The following is a 22,150-nucleotide window of genomic DNA, read 5'->3' on the forward strand; positions in this document are numbered from 1 at the left end:
GTATATTAGATTGTCTATTCTAGACTTCGTGCCTTTTTAACTGTTTTTATTTTACACCTTTTATTTCTCAATGCTTCTTTCTGAAAAATTTCTTCAAATAAGTTTTCCAGCTTAATAAATCTCTCTTTACCTGTGTCCAATATATGCTCTTTAATGTATCCACTGAGTTTTAAATTTCAGTGATGGTATTTTCCATGACTAGAATTTCTATTTGGTTCTCATTAAAACCCCTCTGTTCTTTTTCCAAAATACAGGATTTTTAAATATGTTTCTCAGGTTCTTAACTTCTTTTCTCATGTCTTTACTCATCTTAAACTACCTTATGAATGTTATCTAATATCTCTATCATCTGAAGTTCTTGGAATTCTACTGTTGCTATTCGTATGTGTGTGCATGTGTGTCTGCTCACTCTCATACTTGGTAGATTATTTCTCTTATGGGCAAGGACTTTGGATTGTGAACTTACATTTAGCCACCTTTTCTGTGGAAACCTAGGCAGGCTTGGGTGGGAGTGTATTTCTCCAGAGAAGTTTTATATTTGCTTCTGCCAGATACTACAGAAGTATCCCTCATCCAAGATCATTGTTATATTAGTTTCTTCATGTTGGATTTCCGTGATTTTGTGGGTAAGGTAAATTTGAAATCCGAATATTGTCCTATAGATATTCACAAGAGCTTGTTGTTGTTGTTCTTGGGTTTTTTGAAGGGAGTGGGGGTTGTTTTTCTATTCAGAGCCCAGAGACCAAGACAGACAGACTTACTTGTTGTTTCTCATGGCTGGTGAATGGGTTTTTAATTAATGTCGCTTTTAACTGAGGATGTAGCACCTCAAGTTATAGTCTTCTCACAGTGATCTTTGTTCTGATTCCCTGCCTCACACAGTACCAAGATCTTGCATATCCTATACCGGCATTAACTATTAAAACTCAAGCCTGTAGACCCAAAACTCTTGTAAAGAAAGCTATAACTTCAGCTAATCTAAAATCTGCTTTGGTTTTTATTCCTTTTGTTCGTTTTGGTCTTTGGAGATTTCTATTTATCTCACCAATTCAACTATGTATTTAAAGGATGTTTAATGTAATGCAATATTTCTAGGTATTTTGCAGTGGGAAGGTCTTTGATTTTTCAAAATGGTGTTTTTTCTATTCTGAATGCACTAAACGAAAGTTCTAAATAAAATGTATACTGTCTTAAAGGAAAAAGAGGAGGAGTTTAAGATAAATAAGAAATTAATGTATTCATGATAAGATTAAGCCAAAGGTCATTGATTTGAGAGTGATAAATACATCAAATTAATGGTTCATAAAGACTTGTAATGCTAGATGTCTTATGTATTTGGATTTTATTAATAGATTTGTGCCTTTTTTTTAATTAAGGAAATTCCATTCTTCTTCTGACAGCCAGCTGGTTAGAGCTTCTCCAGATTCATGGCTCACCCAGATAATGGAGCAGCATCAGCAAGCCTTGGTGCAGCTGACCGACGTGCAGCCCAGTGAAGGGGCCTTATCTAGAGTCACGCTTCCACCTATACTGTCAAGGGTAGAAAGTGAATCCCAACTCAGTTCAGAGAGAAGCCAAAGAAACCAAGTGAAAATTAGCCGTAGCAATTCTGAAGGCTATCTGTTTCAACTGGAAAAGGGAAAAAAGCATAAGAAAAGAATCAGCAGTAAGGTAATAAAAGCGCCATTTTACCAAGTAACCCTTCCATTTTGAGAATACAGATGGACCTTGATGTAATTATAGCCCTGGAACAGGGATGGTCGTTACTGAGTTGCTGCCACACTGGGTGGCCCAGAGTCCTAAGGAGTGTCTTACTCCTGCCCCTGCTACTCCCTGGGGTTTCCCTCCGCTTCTTTCTAGAAGTTGTTTCTGCCAGGGATGCCCATTTCTCCCTCCTGTTCAAGTCATCTTCGCAAAACTCCTCCTTTCATCCCCAGCTGAAACATCCCTTCCTCAGGAAAGCTTCCATACTCCACCCCAAGCCCCATGCTAACCTGAGTCTTCATGGTTATTAAATTATTTCTTCCCAGGTCATTCTCATATCTTAAAAAGTAGAGAAAGTAGGGCTGAGTGAGTGAAAGCTCCTGTTGCCATTGCATTTTCCCACCATCTGCCACCATGAGGACTCATCTTGGCCCTAATCTCACCCCAACTTCTGCAGTAAAATACCTGGGCTGATCAGTGATTGAACTTTCCTCTCAAACATTAGCTGACCTTTACTGAGTTCTTTGTCTTAAATAAATTCACCATTACTAGCACCTTTGTGCACTTAAATCTTTTTTCACAGGGCCTACATGATTTAACAAGTAAAATTGGGGACCCAAAGTAGAATGTTTTCAGTAAGAAATGAAGGAGCCTAGGAAGGGGATTTTTTATGTCCTGTGTATTTCTCTTCTGTCACTGGCAATAAAAAGCCCTCAGGAAAGGTCACTTGCTTCCAGTGTCAAATAATAAGAAAAAAGCTGGAAATGCATTCTGTTTTACAGGCAACAGGGAAAGGCCTGGTTGAAAGCAATAAGCCTGTGGTGAGTTGGGGTTTCAGGGAACAGACTGAAATGGAGATTTGCATGCAGGAGGTCTATAGCGGAGCAACCTGGGGGACCTCCCCTTTAAGGGAGTGAGGGAAGCAGGGCTGGGCAGAGATGTGTCTGCATCACAGCCATAGCCTTGGCCAAGGTTCTGAGGGTTCTAAAGTTGGGATGGCCCTTCAAAGGCAAGGGACCCAGGCTTTTGTTCTCCCATACCAACCTGCCATTGGATAGTGACTGCCCCTGGGGAAGGGTGGTGACTTTGGGCACAGCAGCTCCATGTGGCTGAGGCAGTTTTTAGGGAGGAACTCAGCTGTGAGCCATCAGCAGACAACACTCCCAGCATCTGGGGAAATGAGTGCCTCAGTCCAGAAGGGCCTCCACTCTAAGACAACTTGAGAGGAATTAAGCAAATCATTCCTAAATTCAATTCAGTTTGTTATTAAATAATTTCTAGGCCGGACGCAGTGGCTAACGCCTGTAATCCCAACACTTTGGGAGGCCGAGGTGGGTGGATCACCGGAGGTCAGGAGTTTGAGACCAGCTTGGACAACATGATGAAACTCCGTCTCTACTAAAATACAAAAATTAGCCGGGCGTGGTAGTGGGTGCCTGTAATCTCAGCTACTGGGGAGGCTGAGGCAGGAGAATCACTTGAACCCGGGAGATGGAGGTTGCAGTGAGTCGAGATTGCGCCGCTTCACTCCAGTGTGGGCAACAAGAGCGAAACTCTGTCTTAATAATAATAATAATGATTTCTACCAGGAACTTGGAAGGTGCTGGGATATAAAGATGAGCCATGACCCTTTCAGAGGAAGCTTCCAGTTGCATGGAACTTGAGAAGGCAGACGTGTAAATGCTTATTATGTTGCAGTATAATGTTGTAAGCAAAAAACAAATAATGATATTAATTAATAATAAAAGTAATAATAATAATGTAGGCATGCATGGGGAGCACAGAGAAACATAAAGGAAAACCGATATCCTGATCTGGGGTCAGGGAAAGCTTCAGAAGATAATTCAGAACTGCATCTTAGAGGGTGGTGAAGAGTTGGCAAAGAAGACTGCAAGAGCAGGCCGGGCACGGTGGCTTATGCCTGTAATCCCAGCGCTTTGGAAGGCTGAGGCGGGCGGATCACAAGGTCAGGAGTTCGGGACCACCCTGGCCAACATGGTGAAACCCCGTCTCTACTAAAAATACAAAAATTAACCGGGTGTGGTGGCAGGCACCTGTAATCCCAGCTACTCGGGAGGCTGAGGCAGGAGAATTGCTTGAACCCGGGAGGTGGAGGTTGCAGTGAGCCGAGATCGCACCACTGCACTCCAACCTGGGCGACAGAGTGAGACTCCATCTCAAAAAAAAAAAAAGAAGACTGCAAGAGCAATTCAGGCTGGAGTACCAGCACGAACAAAGGTTCTGAAGCTGTAACATGGTGCATGCTGGAGATGAGAGCATTTCAGGTCCTTGTGACTAAACCTGGGAGGCAAGGAGTGTTGAAAGATGGGAGCGGAGTGGTGGATAGGGGCCAGGTCTTAGAAGATCTCATTTTCCATTCAAAGAAGTACTTTATTCTGTAGGACAGGGGGGATCATGGAGGAATTTTAAACATGGTCGGATTTGTATTTTAGAAAGGCAGCTCTGGCTATGGTGTGCAGGGCAGATGCAAGACATCCCGGAAAGTGATGGAATTATGAAGTCTGTGGATCCTCAAGTGGGGCCTTTAGAGAAAAAGATAAGGGGCGGCTTCAAAGAGAAAGTGAAACTGGCCTGGAACAGGCAGCGAGAGATACTAATGAGAAGAAAAGGAGGATGTCTTAGGGCTGAGATATGACCCCAGCCCAATCCCGCAGCTCCCATCTTGAGCCCCTCTGTGTACCCCGGGTCTTCAGCTCACAACCCTAGAGTTCTTACCCCAGCTCCTTCACATACCCCCACCTGGGGGCTCTTTGAACTCCTCATTCCAACTTCACACTCTCATGTCCTCCCCTCTGCTGGGGATGGGACCCTATCCGTGCCCACACTGTGGAATCCGCAACTAGTGACTTGGAGCTGGGAGAATCCCTGGTTCCACTGTAAATAAGGAGAAAGGTGTTCCTTTTTTCTTTTCTTCTCCTTTCTTTTTTTTTTTTTTTTTTTTTGAGACAGAATCTTGCTTCATTGCCCAGGCTGGTGTGCAGTGAAGCAATCTCGGCTCACTGCAACCTCCATCTCCCGAGTTCAAGTGATTCTCCTGCCTCAGCAGGAGTAGCTGGGATTACAGGCGCTCCACTACACCCGGCTGATTTTTGTATTTTTAGTAGAGATGGAGTTTCACCATGTTGGCCAGGCTGGTCTCGAACTCCTGACCTCAGATGATCCACCTGCCTTGGCCTCCCAAATTGCCGGAATTACAGGTGTGAGCCACTGCACCCAGCTACAAATGTGTTTTTGAAATCGCAGGTAACTTCTTTTTCCACAGAAACATCATTACATGGTAGTTAGGCTGTAAGGTACTATTAGTACTGTTTTCTAGAGTTTTGTGAATAAAGTAGGTTTTGAAGACTTGACTAGGAAGCCGGACATCATCCGTATTATTTCTATAGGGACATGTATTCAGAACACATTTTTGAGGTGAGGACAGCCTGTTCACTGCAGTACACATAGATTACCAGGGACTAAATTTAGCTCAAACACACTAGCCCACAAGAGAATCTTCTAGGTTGGGGTTCTTGCCAATGATGGGTTGTTGCTGAAAATGCAAGCTTTTGAACTCAATTCTCACTCGGCAAGATTTAGAGGAAGCCATGGACCCATTCGTTCCTAGGTTCTCATCTCTGTTCCCAATATCTCTTATGACTTGGGCAAGTTATTAATTCACCTGAGCCCTCATTTCTTCATCTGCACTATCAGAATTATTCTTTCTTTTTGTAGATTTGGTGTGATATTAAGTGAAATAATGTATTAAAATCATAGCTTAGTCCCTAGCAAAGAAGAGACATCAACTAAATGTTAGTTTCCTTTTCTTTTTCCTTTCCCCTTCTTTTAATTAATTGAATTTATGTTTTACTGAGAAAAGTAGAGGAAAGTACTCCGACGACAGTGTGTGTCACCAGAAATCTAAGCACATGGAAGGTCAGGGGAGAGGAAGGAAGATTCTCAATTGCTGCCTTCCCAGCCATCTTTCCAACTGGGGACATCCCCCTTCCTGCTTTCTATCAGGAATGTTACAATCTATATATCCATTTTCTCAATCCTGCACCTTCAGCTTACATCTGAAAAATTCACAGAAGTGCTCTTTGTCCTTTAAGCTATTCCAGAAGCTAAAATGACTTAGAAATGAGCTATTTGTATAGGACAGCAGGTAGTCCAGGCACCAGACAGAGGGGATCATTATCCAGGTCATGGCCATTTGCTGGTCACATCAAATCTTTTGGTTTCCAAGGGAATCGCCCTGAATCACATTAAAACTTGGAGGATTTGTAAAGATAATAGGCCCAAGCACCCTTCCTCTTCTCCTGACAGTTCTGTTGTAATTGAGTTCTGAATGCCAGGCATTGTCCATGCCATGAAATCTAGACGTCAGGCAGTCAGGGATCAAGGGATGACAAATAGCATAAAAATATCTGTTGCAACCCACCACAAAATGACTGCTTCAGGAGTTTGCTGACAGCTAACTGTGCTGAGCTGAAGTAATTAACTCGTGTTTGTTGTCACAGACAATCTGGGCATTGCTGCTTGACTGCTTCTAAGAAGGGGTTTATTTGGATTAAGTTTAGCAACTGCAGAGCAAATTTCCTTCACTTGCTGTTCCACAGTATTTGAGGCATTGTTTTTTGTCATGTTTTTCAGTAACTTTCTCACACTTACACATCTGAGGAATTTTCTGGAGAATAGCTCTGCAGTGGCCCCCACAGCAGGGTACCACCTTTCAGAGTTGAAACAGGTCCTCACAGAACAGTCAATGTCATTTCCAGTCGGGACACACTGTGTCCCAAGTTTACAGTTAAAAACTCTGCTGTCTTGAGAAGAACTGTGGTTAATTCCTGGTACAAACCTTACATCAGGAAAGTCCTATGCCATTGTCCACTAAAGCGATCAAGTGTGAACACCAGTGCAGAGGGGCTGGTCTGGCCTTAACGATCCTCAGATGGTGCCAGAGTCGGTCGATGCCAGCTCGTGTGCATCTTATGCAAAGACTAGCAGCAAATCTCATCAGGGATTGGTTGAGAGCATGCCTGTATTTTCCAATTTGTTCCCCTTGTGTTTGGAGACTTAACAAGACTATCATTGTTGATTTACTTTTTTTTTTTTTTTAGTATTGTGTTACTATGACCTTTTAGTCTTGTAACAGCCATGGAGAGGTAAATCAAAGTAAATTCTGGGGATTATTTTTACTATAAAAGACTTTTGAAGAGCCAGAAAGTAGATTAGTGGTTGCCTAGGGCTGGAGGTGGAGGGGGCAAAGGGAGTGACTGCTAATGGGGACAGGATTTCTTTTCAGGGTGATGAAAATGTTCTAAAATTGGAATGTGGTGATGTTTACACGACTTGGTGAATATACTGAAAACCATTGTATTGTACAACTTCAAGTGGGTAAATTTTGTGGTATGTGAATTATATCTCAATAAGCTGCTAAAAAGACTTTTGATGGAGAGAGATCAAACAAAATTGCACCTCTGAGAACAAATCAAGATTACTTGCGCCAACCTTAAGTAAATCCAAGATTTTTCATTGCCAGTCACCCAGAACAAACTCCGTTAGGAGCCATCACCATCCCTTGAGAAAGGTCCTGTTGCTATAAGCACTTCATCCATCCTGTAAAGGGATCAGCAGCACTTGGAGATCACCCTCTGGGCCACACTCTGTCCCTTCATATCGAGGTGTAATACTAGACCCTGGCTCTGTTTTTCTGTGATAGCCAACATGTTTATTGGAGGTGATAGTAAGAACTGTGGCTGGGGAGTACTGGGCAATTATTCATGCTTCACAATGTGTCTTTTGTAAGTCTGTGGAATGATTAGAAGTTAAGCTGCTTCAGACTTAGGATGTGATTTGTGAGCACTGATCATTTCTTTCTCATCATCTTTGGACAAATTGGATTTATGACTTGGACATGAGCAGGGTTTTTTCCTTCCTTTTAATCATTGGTTTACTTTGGCAAATAGATACTAATTCAGTGACTGCAAAACAACCATACAGATGGCATACAGTGAGAGAAAGAACAAATTTGCAATTGTGAAATATAAGTTGTCTGAGTTCATTCACCTATTGAAAATTGGTAAAGGTTTAAAAATGTGAAAATACCCAGTATAATCAAGGTTTGGACAAAAAGAGCGATCTTATGGCTCCATTGCTAATGGAAGTGTTAATTGATGGCCTTAAACATATTCATTTTATTTCAATAATTCTACTGCTATTAACTTATCTCAAAGGAATAATCAAAGTAGCCCAGAAAAACAATGCTTACCCTGGGACATCTTAAATGTTCAACATTTAGAGGAATAGCTAAACAGTCCAACAAAACTAGACAATAGAATGTTATGCATAAAACTCACATTTAAAAATATATATATATACTGACAGAAAAAATGTACTGTAGTACTAAAATGCTTAGAAAAAATAAGAATTTGGGCTGGGCGTGGTGGCTCACTCCTGTAATCCCAGCACTTTGGGAGGCCCAGGCAGGCAGATCACCTGAGGTCAGGAGTTTGAGACCAGCCTGGCCAACATGGTGAAACCCTGCCTCTACTAAAAATACAAAAATTAGCCAGACATGGTGGCAGGCACCTGTAATCTCAGCTACTTGGGAGGCTGAGGCAGGAGAATCGCTTGAAACTGGGAGGTGGAGGTTGCAGTGAGCCAAGATCGCACCATTGTACTTCCAGCCTGGATGACAGAGTGACACTCCATCTCAAAAAAAAAAAAAAAATGAAATGAAAAAATAAGAATTCATAGTGAATGGACAATTGTATAAAAGTATGAACAGACAGATATAATGGAGAGGAAGCAGCTATCTTGGTTTTGCTGAGTAGTGACTTCTGTTTTCTTAAGGGAATTGTATGATTTTGAAATACCCTTCAATGAACAGTGTGTATTCTGCATACTTTAATGTTACCAATTTTTTTAATGATTTTAGTTCAAAGGCTTCCTTAAGAATCTTGTTTTACTTTTTTGAATTAGAATTAGAGTATTGGCCATAAATGTTTTAACATTATAATGGGGCAAATTCTATTTACAGAACTTTGAAACCTTGTAGTGTAGAAGTGTTGCCTATGTAGCACATCATTTTGGCCCTTTTAAATTATTAATGCAACATAAAAGTGCTGAGATGTTAGGAACATTGCCTTCAGTGGGCAAGTAACACAATTACCATTTACAGTGATTTCTGAAATATGAGTTCATTCTTCTTACATACAATTAATCCACAAGTAGGTGATTGCTAGCACTGGTGGTTCCACCGCTCAGAACATCAGAACCAGTATTGTTGTGATTCTCTTTTTTCCTGGCTACAAAATTGCTGCTGCAGCTCCAGCTCCAGGAATCACATCCTTATTTGAGCCAAGAAAAAAGGAAGGGGAAGGGGCTACCACAGCCTTAAAGCTTTCCAAATATACACTGTAGCCCAGCAAACTTTCGCTTAGACTTCATGGGCAAGAGCTCAGGGCTGAGGAGTCAGTGCTGGAGAATGTTTGTCTTTTGAACATCTACAGTGGGAAGTGGCAGTGGAGAGGTGCATTGGGATGACTCTGGGTGCTCAGTAGACCACAGTGAGTAGGACATGTTCCTGTGGTGGTTGACACAATGTGTTTACACAAGTTTTTAAGATTGGAGAGTTACATGCAATAATTATATCTAATATGAGAAAATGTCCTATTTTGAGTCTCTGGACTACCTCTGCTAAATTCTGTCTTAGAAAAGGACAAGTTAGATGTATATCTTAGGACTTAATACTTAACAGGAGCTCAGCTGGTCACAGTGACTCAGACCTGTAATCCCAGCAGTTTGGGAAGCTGAGGTGGGTGGATCACTTGAGGCCAGGAGTTTGAAACCAGCTTGGCCAACGTGGTGAAACCCCATCTCTACCAAAAGTACAAAAATTAGACAGTCTCATAACCTAGCCTCAAACTAAATAAACAGATAAAATTTTTAAAATGAAATAATTAACAGGAGATTTCAACATTGATAAAAATCCTGTGCTTTGTCATTAACATATAGACAGGGGCTAACATCCACAGTTACGTACACAACAGCTGCTTCTTCAATGTGGCTGATTTTTCTCCATTTTAAGTAGTAACTTACATGTGCCCTAAGAAATTACTGTTATCCAACCACCTTTTTATATTGTCTTTCCTATCCTTCCCAAAAAGGAAACCAAATTAATTAACAAACTGAAATTTAAAAAGGATGTGAATTCCATATAAGGGGAAGTAGCGAGTCTAAACTTCAGGGTTTTTTGTCGTTGTTGTTGTTTTTGTTTCTTTTGTTTTTTTAAACAGAATCTCTCTGTGTCACCCGGGCTGGAATGCAGTGGTGCGATCTTGGCTCACTGCAACCTCCGCTTCCCTGGTTCAAGCGATTCTCCTGCCTCAGCCCCCCGAATAGCTGGGATTACAGGTGCCTGCCACCATGCCCGCCTAATTTTTGTATTTTTAGTAGGGACGGGGTTTCACCATGTTGGCCAGCCTGGTCTCAAACTCCTAACCTCAGGTGATCTGTTCACTTCAGCCTCCCAAAGTGCTGGTATTACAGGCGTGAGTCACCGCGCCCAGCCTAAACTTCTGTTTTAATTTTGAAAGCAGTGGTTTGGGGAATATCTTAATCTATCAGGAGACAGATAGGCAGTAGAATATTAGGGGGTTTTCCTGCCTATTATTGTGCTCAGGTGCCATAATCTAATCAGTCAGTTGTCTCGCTTTCTTGCTGTCAGTCCTTTTAAATGGGCAATACTAATAAGAGTTGTCATATTAAATTCTATGTGCCCTTCAAAATAGCTGAAATCACACTGACTGAACAAAATGAGTTTCTTAGTGAGTCTTGCCAAGACTCTCAAACCCTTACTTTTCTTTTGAATATTACAAATGGATTATCATTGTTTTTCCCTTAAAATTATCTGTTTCCCCCAATAATCAATAGCAAAACTTGAAAGGTTGCTACCTTCTTCACTTCTCTTCTGGATTGTCTCTAACGGGTAATGCTGTGACATCATTGGACACGGTATTCTCTTTTTGAAGCACTGTGTTTATCTGATGCGTTTAGATGCCTTCTTCCAGGGAAGTCATTTGGCTCAGCAAACTGTCTAAGACTGGACAAAATGATAATAGGAGCAGTGGCAAAGTAATAACATATATGTTGTGTTAAAAATGTTAATAGCAAGGGCCAGGTGAAGTGGCTCACATCTGTAATCCCAGGGACTCAAGAGGCTGAGGTGGGAGGATCACTTAAGCTCAGGAGTTCAAGACTAGCCTGGGCAACACAGCAAAACCAGGTGTCTCCAAAAAAATTAAAATAAAAAACATTCATAAGAAAACAGGACATCACTAGATTGAAAACTTTTCTTTGTAATTTCAGAATTTCAAGTTTCTTTATTGCAGAAGTGGAAAAGTGAAAACATGTTAGCTAAGCAGCTACAAATTACCAAAGAGACTATTACCAATAACTACCATGAAAATGGAAGCATTGTCAGGAAATGCAGCCATTCTCTGACAGTGTACACAGGCTTTCATTATTTTCTTTCTTACTTTATGTGGCTATGACACCTTACAGGGTGGTAGGAGTGCGGGGACACACAAGTCCTTAAAAGAAACTGTTTCTGTGGTTGTATTTTTAGAACACCAAGCTGAAAGGTTATCAGAAAAGAGACGTGAAGCTTGGAGGCCTTGGACCTGACTTTGAGTCCATCAGAGACAAAGTGAGTGAGATGCACATACAGTGTTTCCAGACCTAACTCAGCCCATCTGTCTGTTGGGAAACTTTATGAAGACGCCCCCCAGAATTAAGCCCTAATTCAAATGTCTCACTCTGAATAGAGACCTTCTGAAATAACATGGTATAGAGACCCGGACACGTGCCTTTTGCCTTAAAATAAAAATATTTAGCCTGTGTTGTTATGTGTATCTGTCTTTCAGTTAGTTTTGAAGGCCTGCATGGAAAAGTGGGGCACATGCACATGACAAGAAATGTGTATGTTATGTGGTTGTTGGTCTTTCCCACTAGAGTTATCTTGATAATTGTGAAGAGTGGCCACAGAGAAGACACTCAGGGGAAGAGTTTCCCAACCCCTGAAAAGTGCATCCACTTTATTCTCTCTCCTCTAGTGAAAGGAGATCTTCATTTAATGTGTTTTAACTGCAGTTGCACTCAAGGCATAAAAAGAGAGTATAGTTCAAAGTTGGAAGTAAAAATGAAAATAAATTGGGTAAATGCAACAAAGAAGGTTCTGAATGTGATTTAGCCCCTGTTAAGGGAATACTGGGTGTGCTATTGCAGTGATGTGCCTCCTCACAGAGAGACTATTTCAAGGAGAAACAATTAACCATTTCACTGCTGCCACCTTACTCAAGGTGATCCCATTGCTCCTGTACAGCTGATAAGATATGCCCAGTATACTGAAACCAGGGCATTGCTTTAAATAGAGAGCAGAGAGAACTAGCAGCACCTGGATTCATCATAACTTTGTTTCTCTGAACAGACGCAAAAATTAATACGGCAAAAGGAATATGCAAAACAAGTCAAGGAGTACAACATGAAGACACTATCCATTCTATCAAAACCACAAACAGAAAAAACTCAGAATAAATCTGCTATCGCTCGGCAGAAGGTAAGAAATTCTCAACAAGGTATTTATTTTTTCAATCAGAATTAAAAGGAAACTTTTATTACCGCTCTTTTTTTTTTTTTTTTTTTTTTTAATTAGCAACAGAGTCTTGCCGTCTTGCCAGGATGGTCATAAACTCCTGGGCTCAAGCTATCCTCCAAACTAAGCCTCCCAAAGTGCTGGGATTACAGGCAGAGCCACCACACCCAGGCTGTTTTCTTGTAACTTAAAAAAAAACCTTCCCATATTTTTTGGAACACAGGAAGTGTTTTAGCTACTTCCATTCCTGTAGCTACCCATCATTCACAGATAGCAATGCAATAGTGACACACACAGTCACACACACACACATACACACACACACACACACGATGCTGTAAAGTTAGCCTTTGTTTTTCCTGAAGTTACTGTCTCCATGTCTTTTCTTCCAGGAACAGTATTTTAAATTTGTCACACATAAAAATTAAATAATAATGTGATTTCTTAAATAAGCAAGCTTCATCATCAATTTTATTTTGTATCATTAAATAAGCTTTAAGGCAGTTGTCTTCTTGCTGCTTATATGTCGAAGAAAAGACATATAATCACTGTTTCTCTCAACTTCATTCCCCTACACTTTCCGTAGAGATTGTAATATATAGGTTCCTCTATTGAAGAAAAATGATTTCATGGAATACAGAATGTTCTCCCTCTCAGATGGCATCAACTATGAGTCGTGATGTGAATGAAATATGTACACAGAGCTTTGCAGTACAAGTCTCTGCCTCAATTGATCTGTCCAGTCCCTGTAAGGACACGGGACCCTTTGCGTGAGGAACAAGAGATCCTTTGGTGCCTGCAGGAATTTGTACTTCATGTTCTCTTTCACAGACCATCATATTTTCTATTTATTGCCTTTCTTCCTCAGACCTTGAAGACCTCAATCCACTTGATTGAGTTTCTGTGGTGCTACTTTTTCTTTTTTCTCCAATCCATTTTTTTTCATCAAGAGTTTCAAGGCAACAAACCTGTAATTAGAAATATCTGTAGCATTCACCTACATGCACTGAGAAGTCTAGACTTTTCTTTCCTACATTTTAGAGGGTTTTTTTCCCCCTTGCAGGACTGAAAGCACACAATCCATTTGTATTTCAGCTATCAACAATCTCTTACTAAAATGCAAAACTGTTATAAAGGCAGGTTTAGGAATCATATTTAGCGATCTCATTTTTATTGTAATGCCTTTCAGAACTGACATCACTGAGAAAAAGGCTGCCTTTTTCAGCATCTAGATTGCTATAGAAAGAAAAAAATTTCAACCTCAAATACTTTCTAGATGCTAGGAACAAGAAGAGCTGGTATAATGATGGGAGCTCAGGTGTATGTAAACTACAGTGATGTCTTTGGTCTCAAGCTGTAACAAGTCTTCTTTGGATAGAAAGGTCTATTAATAGCTCCTTAATAGAAGTTTGGTTTTACTAAGACTTCCAGAAACTAAGTAGACCAAACACATAAAAAGGAACACTTGAAGGAAACTCACTTTTATGACAAAAGCATCTAGAGGACACAACTGTATGTATTATTCTTCAACGTCTTTTTTTCCACAATATATTGTTTTGTGGCTAATGTATTTTGTTTAAACTGTGTGTTATATTGCATTATGTGATCTCCATTTCCACCAATGTCTTAGTAAGTTATAGGGATAGTCTCCATTTATATTATAAATAAACATTTCCTAGATTTAATTTAAGGAATCCAGGCTCACTTCCCATTTCAAATAAAATTTCGTCTTTATGCGTTTAGGCTTTGGAATACGCTAAGACCATCCCCAAACCCAAACCATCAAATCTGACTCATCAAGCATCAAAGGAACAAAAAAATCCAACCTATGCTGGGAAAGAGGAAAGTTTACCTGAAATCTCACTGCTGGAAATACTGCAGAACAGACACGAAAGGGAAAAACAGGCTGTGGCTGCTTTCAAAGTCCTTCACGTCGTGTAGACAACATTTGATAGGAAGGAGACCAAAAATGGTCCAGGAATGGACGCGGAGAAAAGAAACGCCAACCACCTTCTGTGCATTGAGATTGATGGCCTATTATTATCATCTATCTGCCGTCCATATTTGCTTTCTGCAGGATTTAAAATATGAGGCCCAATTGGATTATGGTGCCATATTTTACTTTCTAGGAAGAAAATTTTTTTAATTATTTATTTTCAAATCAGTTAGAATTGGAGCTGAATAATAACTAGAGAATAAAGCTTTTGGTTTTATATTGATCTTTTGATTCTTCATCTCTACCCCATTCCTTAGCATAATGGAAACCTTAAAGTTACCCAGAAATAAACGTAGCTGTGTTTCTCTCTTACCTTCCTAGTAAGAAAAACAAGTATAAACACTTCAGTTTCTCCTAAAATGAACTCAGTCATCCATAAATTTTGTGATAACGTTTCAAAATATTACTAAAATCTCCAAGTTTGGCAAAGGGTTTATATATATAAAGTTGAGGCCAGGCATGGTGGCTCACGCCTGTAATCCCAGCCCTTTGGGAAGCAGAGGCAGGTGAATAGCTTGAGGCCAGGAGTTTGAGACCAGCCTGGGCAACATGGTGAAACCCCACCTCTACTAAAAATACGAAAATTAGCTAGGCGCGGTGGCGCATGTCTATAGTTCCAGGTACTCAGGAGGCTGAGGCATGAGAATCGCTTGAACCCCGGAGGCGGAGGTTACAGTGAGCCGAGATTGTGCCATTGCACTCCAGCCTGGGTGACAGACCAAGACTCTGTCTAAACAACAACAACAAAAGTTTCCTGCCCTGACAGATTGTCTGGTCGGGGTCATAGGGGTGTTAAGACAGCTGGCTGCCTGGGTCTTCGCTGACCATGCTGTCCTGGGTGGCACTGTCTGCCACTGCCACAGTGGCCCCCCTCTCTGTAGAATGCAGCTTTCTTAGGTCCAGGGGTATTGCAGGCAACAAGGACCTTTCACACAGGGCAGCCACTCCTTGCCCCTCTACCACCTCTTCCTTCCTTTTCCTATAGAGGAAAAGTTCGTTTTGGGCTGATCCCTGAGGAATTCTTCCAATTTCTTTATCCTAAAACCAGTGTAACAGGACCCTATGTGCTCCAAACCGGGCTTATCTTGTATGCTTTATCCAAAGAAATATAGATGATTACCCCAGAGACCTTTTCTACTATATCAATAGTAGGGTTACTTGTCTATGTAATTTAAAAATATGGTGCCTCTATTGGAGAATCTGCTTATAAACTCAATGAGCAAAACAGTGCCCAAGTAGAAGAGGTGAAGCAGGCTTCCATCAAACAAATCCGGATGCAATTGATTTGGAGAAGTCGCAGCGCTCACTGGTTCAGAAGCGCCATTACCTTTTTGATGTGCAGAGGAATCACGTTGCTATGGCTTTGGAGGTTACTTACTGGGAATGACTGCATAGAGTGTATAAGGAAGTAAAGAATCGCCTGGACTATCATATATCTGGGCAGAACATGATGCGTTGAAAGGAACAAGAGCGCATGATAAATTGGGTGCAGAGCATCTCTGCACAGCAGGAAAAGGAGACAATTGCCAAGTGCATTTGGGACCTAAAGCTGTTGGCAAGGAAGGCTCACACACAGCCAGTTATGTAAATGTACCTATCCCAATTGAGACAGCCAGAAACAGTTGACTGACTAAATGGAAACTAGTCTATGTGGCAAAATCTTTCTGTATTGCCGTCTACTGAAGTAGATAGTTTATATCTCCTAAAAATGAAACGTGTTCCCTATACTGAGAGAACTCAATCTATTGGCCAATCAGATGTTTCCCGTCCTTCTTACTCAGCCTTCGAGTTGTTCCATGATCACTTTTTATTGTTGTTTTGTTGTTGTTGTTGTTGTTTTTAGACAGACTCTTGCTCTGTCGCCCAGGCTGGAGTGCAGTGGCACAATCTCGCCTCACTGCAAACTCCGCCTCCTGGATTCAAGCGATTCTCCTGTCTCAGGCTCCGGAGTAGCTGAGATTGCAGGCATGCACTACCACACCTGGCTAATTTTTATACTTTTAGTAGAGACAGGGTTTCGCTATGTTGACCAGGCTGGTCTTGAACTCCTGATCTCAGGTGATCCACCCACCTTGGCCTTCCAAAGTGCTGGGATTACAGGCGTTAGCTACTACGCCTGGCCCTATGATTGCTTTTGAATAAGCAGTTTGCCTTTATTAAATCTTGGTGCCTGACTAAAGATTACCGGGTTATAGTTTAAATTTGTAATTAATTCTACCATCTTGCAATAAAGTGACAATTGAATGGAACACAAATAAATAAAGAATAAAGTTGAAAAAAATGAAGGCACATCTGGCTGTGCCTGCTCAGATAGAACAAATCCTAGTGTTGTTCTAACAGAGCATCAAGACATTAGTTAGAAACCCTCTAACAAGTCCAGAAACACTCAATGCAGGCAACTCTGAGAGACACACTTTATCAAAGCTCCTTACTCCAAGTACATAAATTTGCTGGCCATCTTGCCATCACAAATACCTTAAAATATTGTCAAATGTGTGTTTTCACACACACAAAAATAGATAAGGCAAAAGCATTCCATAGTTTACTACTGAATACAAATGTTAATAAATATTTTTTAGTTTTTTAATCTTTTTTAATGTTGCAAGAATTCCCAGTCTTAAAATAATTACTGGAGAGTTTAATTTTTACTTCCTTCCTTATATTAGATGGACATTACATTTTTAGATAGGCATATCCAGAAGTGGATAATTTGAACATCAATTTGGGGCAAATCTGTTTATCTATACGTGTGGTGTAAGGACTAGCTTTGGAAATTTACTCCTATGTTGTATACATTTTACATGTACCAAAATGTAGCATAAAAGGTGCCTATATGAAACCTTCTCCTAAAACTGAAAGCAGTTAGAATTGAGAGTCTGCAAAGATAACAAGTATCTGAAGATAAACAGAAAACTGGTGAATCATGTTTCAATGGGATTTGGAAAATGTAATATATGAGGCATTAGACTCAGGAAAATCACAGGCCAAAACTACTCCTAAAATGTATTTATAAGAAAAAAGGCCTCTTCTGGGTGCATGAAGACACTTCTAGAAATATGAGGTAGAACGAATAACCTTCATTAATTGTTTCCGAAATGGCATTAAATTCGAACTTAATCTGGAAGAGAAAAAGAATGCATATAGAGACATTCATATTTAAAGGGACAGGGTAAAATTTTTAAATATTCCATTTGTATTAGAATATCTTAAAATAATTTAGAGCTTGGAAAGAGTTTATCACATTCAACTGCCAGTTTTTCAGAAGAGGAAATGGAGGTGAAGAGAAAGGCTACGTGACTCAGAAGTGCATCAGTCCTACTGAGGGTAATGGGAGGGTAGCCAGGTCTGAATCTCCCATCTTTCAACACCAGGAATAGCTGTTTATTTGTCTGTGGAAGGAGGTTGTCCTTGTTTCTCTGTGTGGACAAGCAATATACAGGTGCTGTGAATTTCTATTTTGGACCTGAATTTCCACCAAGTTCAATTTTTAGAAATATGCATTACTACGTACCTAATAGTTTTTTAGCATGTACAATCTGCCAACTTCCTTACAACATTGATAAAATTAGAATACACATATAAAGCAACTCAAACTCAGAAACTGACCAATAAAAGAGACACTATTTATTTTCTTTTTTTTCCAGAACATTTCAAAAACTTCCCATACTGTTTTTCTGTTAGCTTAAGCATTGTTAAATCCCTCACTTTCACACCTAGTGTGAAGAACCCAAACTTAGCTGAAGCAGCTTAAGTGATTCAGTTCACGTCAAACAACATTTCACAGGATTCTTACCCTCAAGGCAACTCTTTACTATCCAGTACATAAGACTCTAGAACATTAAAATTCTTTATATAGTGCCTTGTGGCATCTAAAATCACTTTGGCTAGGAAATAAAACATATTTGCTGAAAGTTTGGGGTTGAAATCAAAGAATGGATCAAAGTGGCCCTTCATTTGGCTCCACGTCATCTCACAATAGTGAAATACAGCATAATGTCACTAAACTACCATAAAACTAAGGGGAGAGATTTTGCAAAAACAGGGAACGACAAACATGTTTTTTGCTCCTGTTTTAAAGTAAGTTGTACTAATGACAACAATAGTGATCTTTTATAGGCCCAAGTTGGATCAGTGATCAATTTTATAGCATTTCTGTTTCAAATATTCAAAAGCAAAAAATAATCTGCCAATTAGAAAACAAAAAACTTCAAACTTGAGTGATGTAATGATGGAGCACCTGTATTTGACTAGATGTTATACACATGCCATTGAAAGACATAGTACCTAATCTGCCTAATGTCTATAAACTGGTGCAAATAAAAGACATTTAAACCATGTGTTCTCTCTTATTAAAGCCTCCTTTTAATTGTGTTTTTCCATCTTGAGTTTCCAACAAGAGCATCCTCTTAAAGGGAGCTTTTTTTTTTTTTTTACAAGTAGCTGAATTTAATGACAGCTGTCTTCCTGATATTGTTTTGTATAGTAAGGAGTCTCTTGGGAGTTATCCAGAAACCAAGTCAAGAAAAGACAATATTGAGGAACAAAATAAAAGGTAAGCCTAGCAAAGGCACTGATGCCTAATGGTTCCAATTGGGGCCTTATTATTGGTTAATGAATCATTGTCAAAACATCACAGCAAGCATGAACGTGCACAGTCTAGTCTATAGTGAGAAAATGACTCTTCATCCCAACAGTTATTAACTGGGAGTTGTTTGAAAACACGTCCGGTAATTATAACAACACTGGAGCTAATTGAGAACTTTGAGTTGATAGCAAACGGCCCACAATAGCAGACTAGATAACTCGGGGGATTCTTCTTTAATTACTTATTGAAAAATAGCAGAAAATGAATTGGATGTGGGTGATAGTCTGCAGATATCAAGACAAGTTTCGCTAATTCTATCCCAAGATATGCTTCAAAATGTATCTGTTACCATTATATTAGAAGTAGCATTGGAAAATGTGAAGTTCCTAAGTAAAAATCAGGGTTGCTTTCCTAAATATGCCTTTTTTAAGATTACCTTTTCCTATTAGAGTAAGAATCAGACTTGAATAATATACATTTCATTCTAACAGTCAAATATTCATAGGACGACTATAGGAATTCTCCCTAATGCTAACTGTGTTTCCACAATTGCTATTCCCAATGGGTAAAAACAGGGAGACACAAAGATACAGAAATGCTCCATTTGCCTCTTTAGTTGTTTTCCCAGTCAGGAAAGGATTTAAAACTGTAGCGTGAAGTGAAATTTTTGAATGACTGTGGATTTTGTTTATCCGTTGTGCTTGTTCTCCCTACATCAGTGATGATAAGATATTGTCAAAATAATATTATTTCCATACTATAAAGGCAAAATAAAAGCAAGGACATATGTTCTAATAAAAAGTTATGTTTAGATGTTTATTCCACTTTTTTGAAATATATTGAAGGAGGGTCCCAGAAGCTGAAAATCTGATGCTCAGCACTGTCCCCCCACCCTACTGCCTCCAGACTAAGTGCAGTGTTTGTTTCTACACACCCTCTAGCTTCGTTAAGCAAAACCACACACCTGTCTCACAAAGAGACAGAGCAAATGTAAAACATCCCAATTTCCTAAGCAAACACCTGGCCAATGGAAAGCAAAAGGCTTCGGATGGAAGACTTCATTCGTTCATTTGTTCATCAAACTCTCTAAATTACTTCCTAGTGTGAAATACTTTCACTTTTCATGTTTGGTTATTTACTTTTGGCTCAGTAAAATAATTGGAAAGTTGATACTTTTCCAGAATGTTAGACAACACATTGCAAGATACAATAAGATACAAAATGAATAATATTTTCAGCTCTCTCCACCTCTCAATATAGGGGCTCTGAAAAATATGAAGAAAGGGAAAAAGAATTTGGTGAACAGGATTTCTCTCCCTTGCTGCCTCTCCATTGCCTTTTCATTTCCCCCTTGCAAACCTGGGTAATGTATGTAATTAATTTTCAATAAGCTGAATAAATGGTCTTCCACTATTAAATAGCTCTAACAGGTTGAGAGGTTTACAGTGATGTGAGCATTCCAGGCAAATGTATTTAGTGAAGCCTTGGAAATCTCTGATAAGATTTCATAAATACCCTTTGCTGAACTGGCAGCTTGTAGAGTCCAGCACTGATACTGGGGCTGCTAAATGGGCTACTCAGGGCATGCTCTGTCACTAGGGTCTCAAGCTTTTGCAAGAGAGGTTTTAGTGCTAGATATCCCTATGGTTCAAATTTCATAGCAGGGGAAATAACTGCCCAAAATTTAAAACCCAGAAAATATGATCAGCTGTCCTTTGGGAAGCTGTCTAAACAGAGGAAGGAAGTCAAGAACACACTGAATAAAACCAAATTCAGATCTCTATGTTTTACTCTTTCCTCTGTGGCAAAATCATCTCCCAAATTAATCTTACACTTTATTTTTTTACCATCCAGACAATTATCAAAATCATTATCATGAAGCCTGGTTGGCCCTGCCTCATATCATATCTCCACCCTGTCACCTGGCAGTGATGTCTTTTCCCACTTCCCCTGCTTCCACACAATGGTGACACTTTGAAGCAGTGCTGATGAGGTTCCCAAATCTGTTGTTTCTGCTTAAAATTGATAATCTCCTATGATACAAACCTCAAGCATCTATTTTTAATGAAACCTTTAGATGAATATCAAAGAACTATTTAGCCATGCCTAATATTTTAATTAGATTATATTCTCAATTTAACCCATTAAACCTCCTTTGATGATCCCAATATTTAGTGTTTAGCCTCAGATGCATGAGGTAATGAATACTGGACCTTTTGATTTAATGAGAATTTCAGCTCTTCCAGCCTGCGCCTCTTTGTATACCTTTTATTTTGCTGGCTATAGAATTCAGTTAATTGAAGGAGTCTCTTACCATCACACATTAAGGAGTATAAATTAGCATCCCTATTCTGATTGGCAAATGCGAGCAGACAGTTTTGCTTTGATCTGAGGAGTGAGCTGCAGAAGCCAGCAGCCCTCTGAAAATGAGCTGATGGCCCTTGTTCCCAGGGCAAAATGCAGATGCATCCATGTGTCACAAAACACTTAATGTCTTAATTGATCACCTCCCAATTCTTCCTGTCCTGTGTGCATCATTCTCTTTAGAGACTTGTATATGCGTGTGTCTGTATATGTCTATTTGTGTATCTGTGTCTTTGTCTTTCTTTCTCTGTTCATCCTTTCTGTTTCTCCCCTCTCCTTAGGCAGCTAGGGACCTAGGTTTTAAATTAATCTGAGACAAAGAAAAATGAAATAATATAGATTCCCTCACCTTGAAATGTATAAGACTATCTGGTAGAGCTATTCAGAACCTTCCACAAACAAAGATTCTTAAGAACTAACTCTAACTTCCAATGCTCTCAACCAGGTGGATCCCAAGCCGTTGGTACTGCGTCACTTAATATGAAGTAAATAGGCTATTCTGTGTTTTGGCAAGGAAATCAGCCTTCTAATCTGTTCCAGTGATAATGCAATTCTCCTGTACCTCAACAAGTCAGTTACATAAAAGAAATGTCAAGGTAAAAGATCAACACCTCCATCACTCACTGTAAATGCCAAAATAAAATAACAGAAAATTCAAATTATAGGGCTTCTGGATAAATATGGTATACTGAACACACACACACACACACACACACACACACACATCTATTTCATTCCCTTGACAAGTCCTACTAAAATAATAGTAAGGGTTTTTAAGTGGCATAAGTATATAAGAACAGGAAGAACAGGAGGAGGGACAATAGTAACAACATTTTGAAAACTG

General features: G+C 39.8%; 1 protein-coding gene and 1 pseudogene across 14 annotated transcripts in view; both read left to right on the forward strand.

Annotated features, from left to right (window-relative positions):
- Positions 1-22,150, forward strand: part of JHY (junctional cadherin complex regulator) — a 92,162-nt gene that overhangs the window by 59,141 nt on the left and 10,871 nt on the right. For 5 of the 14 annotated variants that reach the window (XM_055273515.2, XM_055273521.2, XM_055273518.2 and 2 more), the window contains 4 exons: positions 1,377-1,671; positions 11,336-11,416; positions 12,197-12,325; positions 14,105-14,580. In XM_055273515.2, coding sequence (XP_055129490.1) covers positions 1,377-1,671; positions 11,336-11,416; positions 12,197-12,325; positions 14,105-14,302 — 703 coding nt within the window. In that variant the 3' untranslated portion in view covers positions 14,303-14,580. Of the gene's footprint in view, positions 1-1,376; positions 1,672-11,335; positions 11,417-12,196; positions 12,326-14,104; positions 14,581-18,840; positions 18,910-20,180; positions 20,311-22,150 lie in introns of those variants that run through there. The other 9 variants (XM_055273523.2, XM_063636596.1, XR_008656792.2 and 6 more) reach the window with 8 other exon arrangements.
- LOC134736224 (ATP synthase F(0) complex subunit B1, mitochondrial-like) lies at positions 14,660-17,980 on the forward strand (annotated as a pseudogene).

The sequence above is a fragment of the Symphalangus syndactylus genome, chromosome 3, assembly GCF_028878055.3.
Source record: "Symphalangus syndactylus isolate Jambi chromosome 3, NHGRI_mSymSyn1-v2.1_pri, whole genome shotgun sequence".
Taxonomy (NCBI): domain Eukaryota; kingdom Metazoa; phylum Chordata; class Mammalia; order Primates; family Hylobatidae; genus Symphalangus; species Symphalangus syndactylus.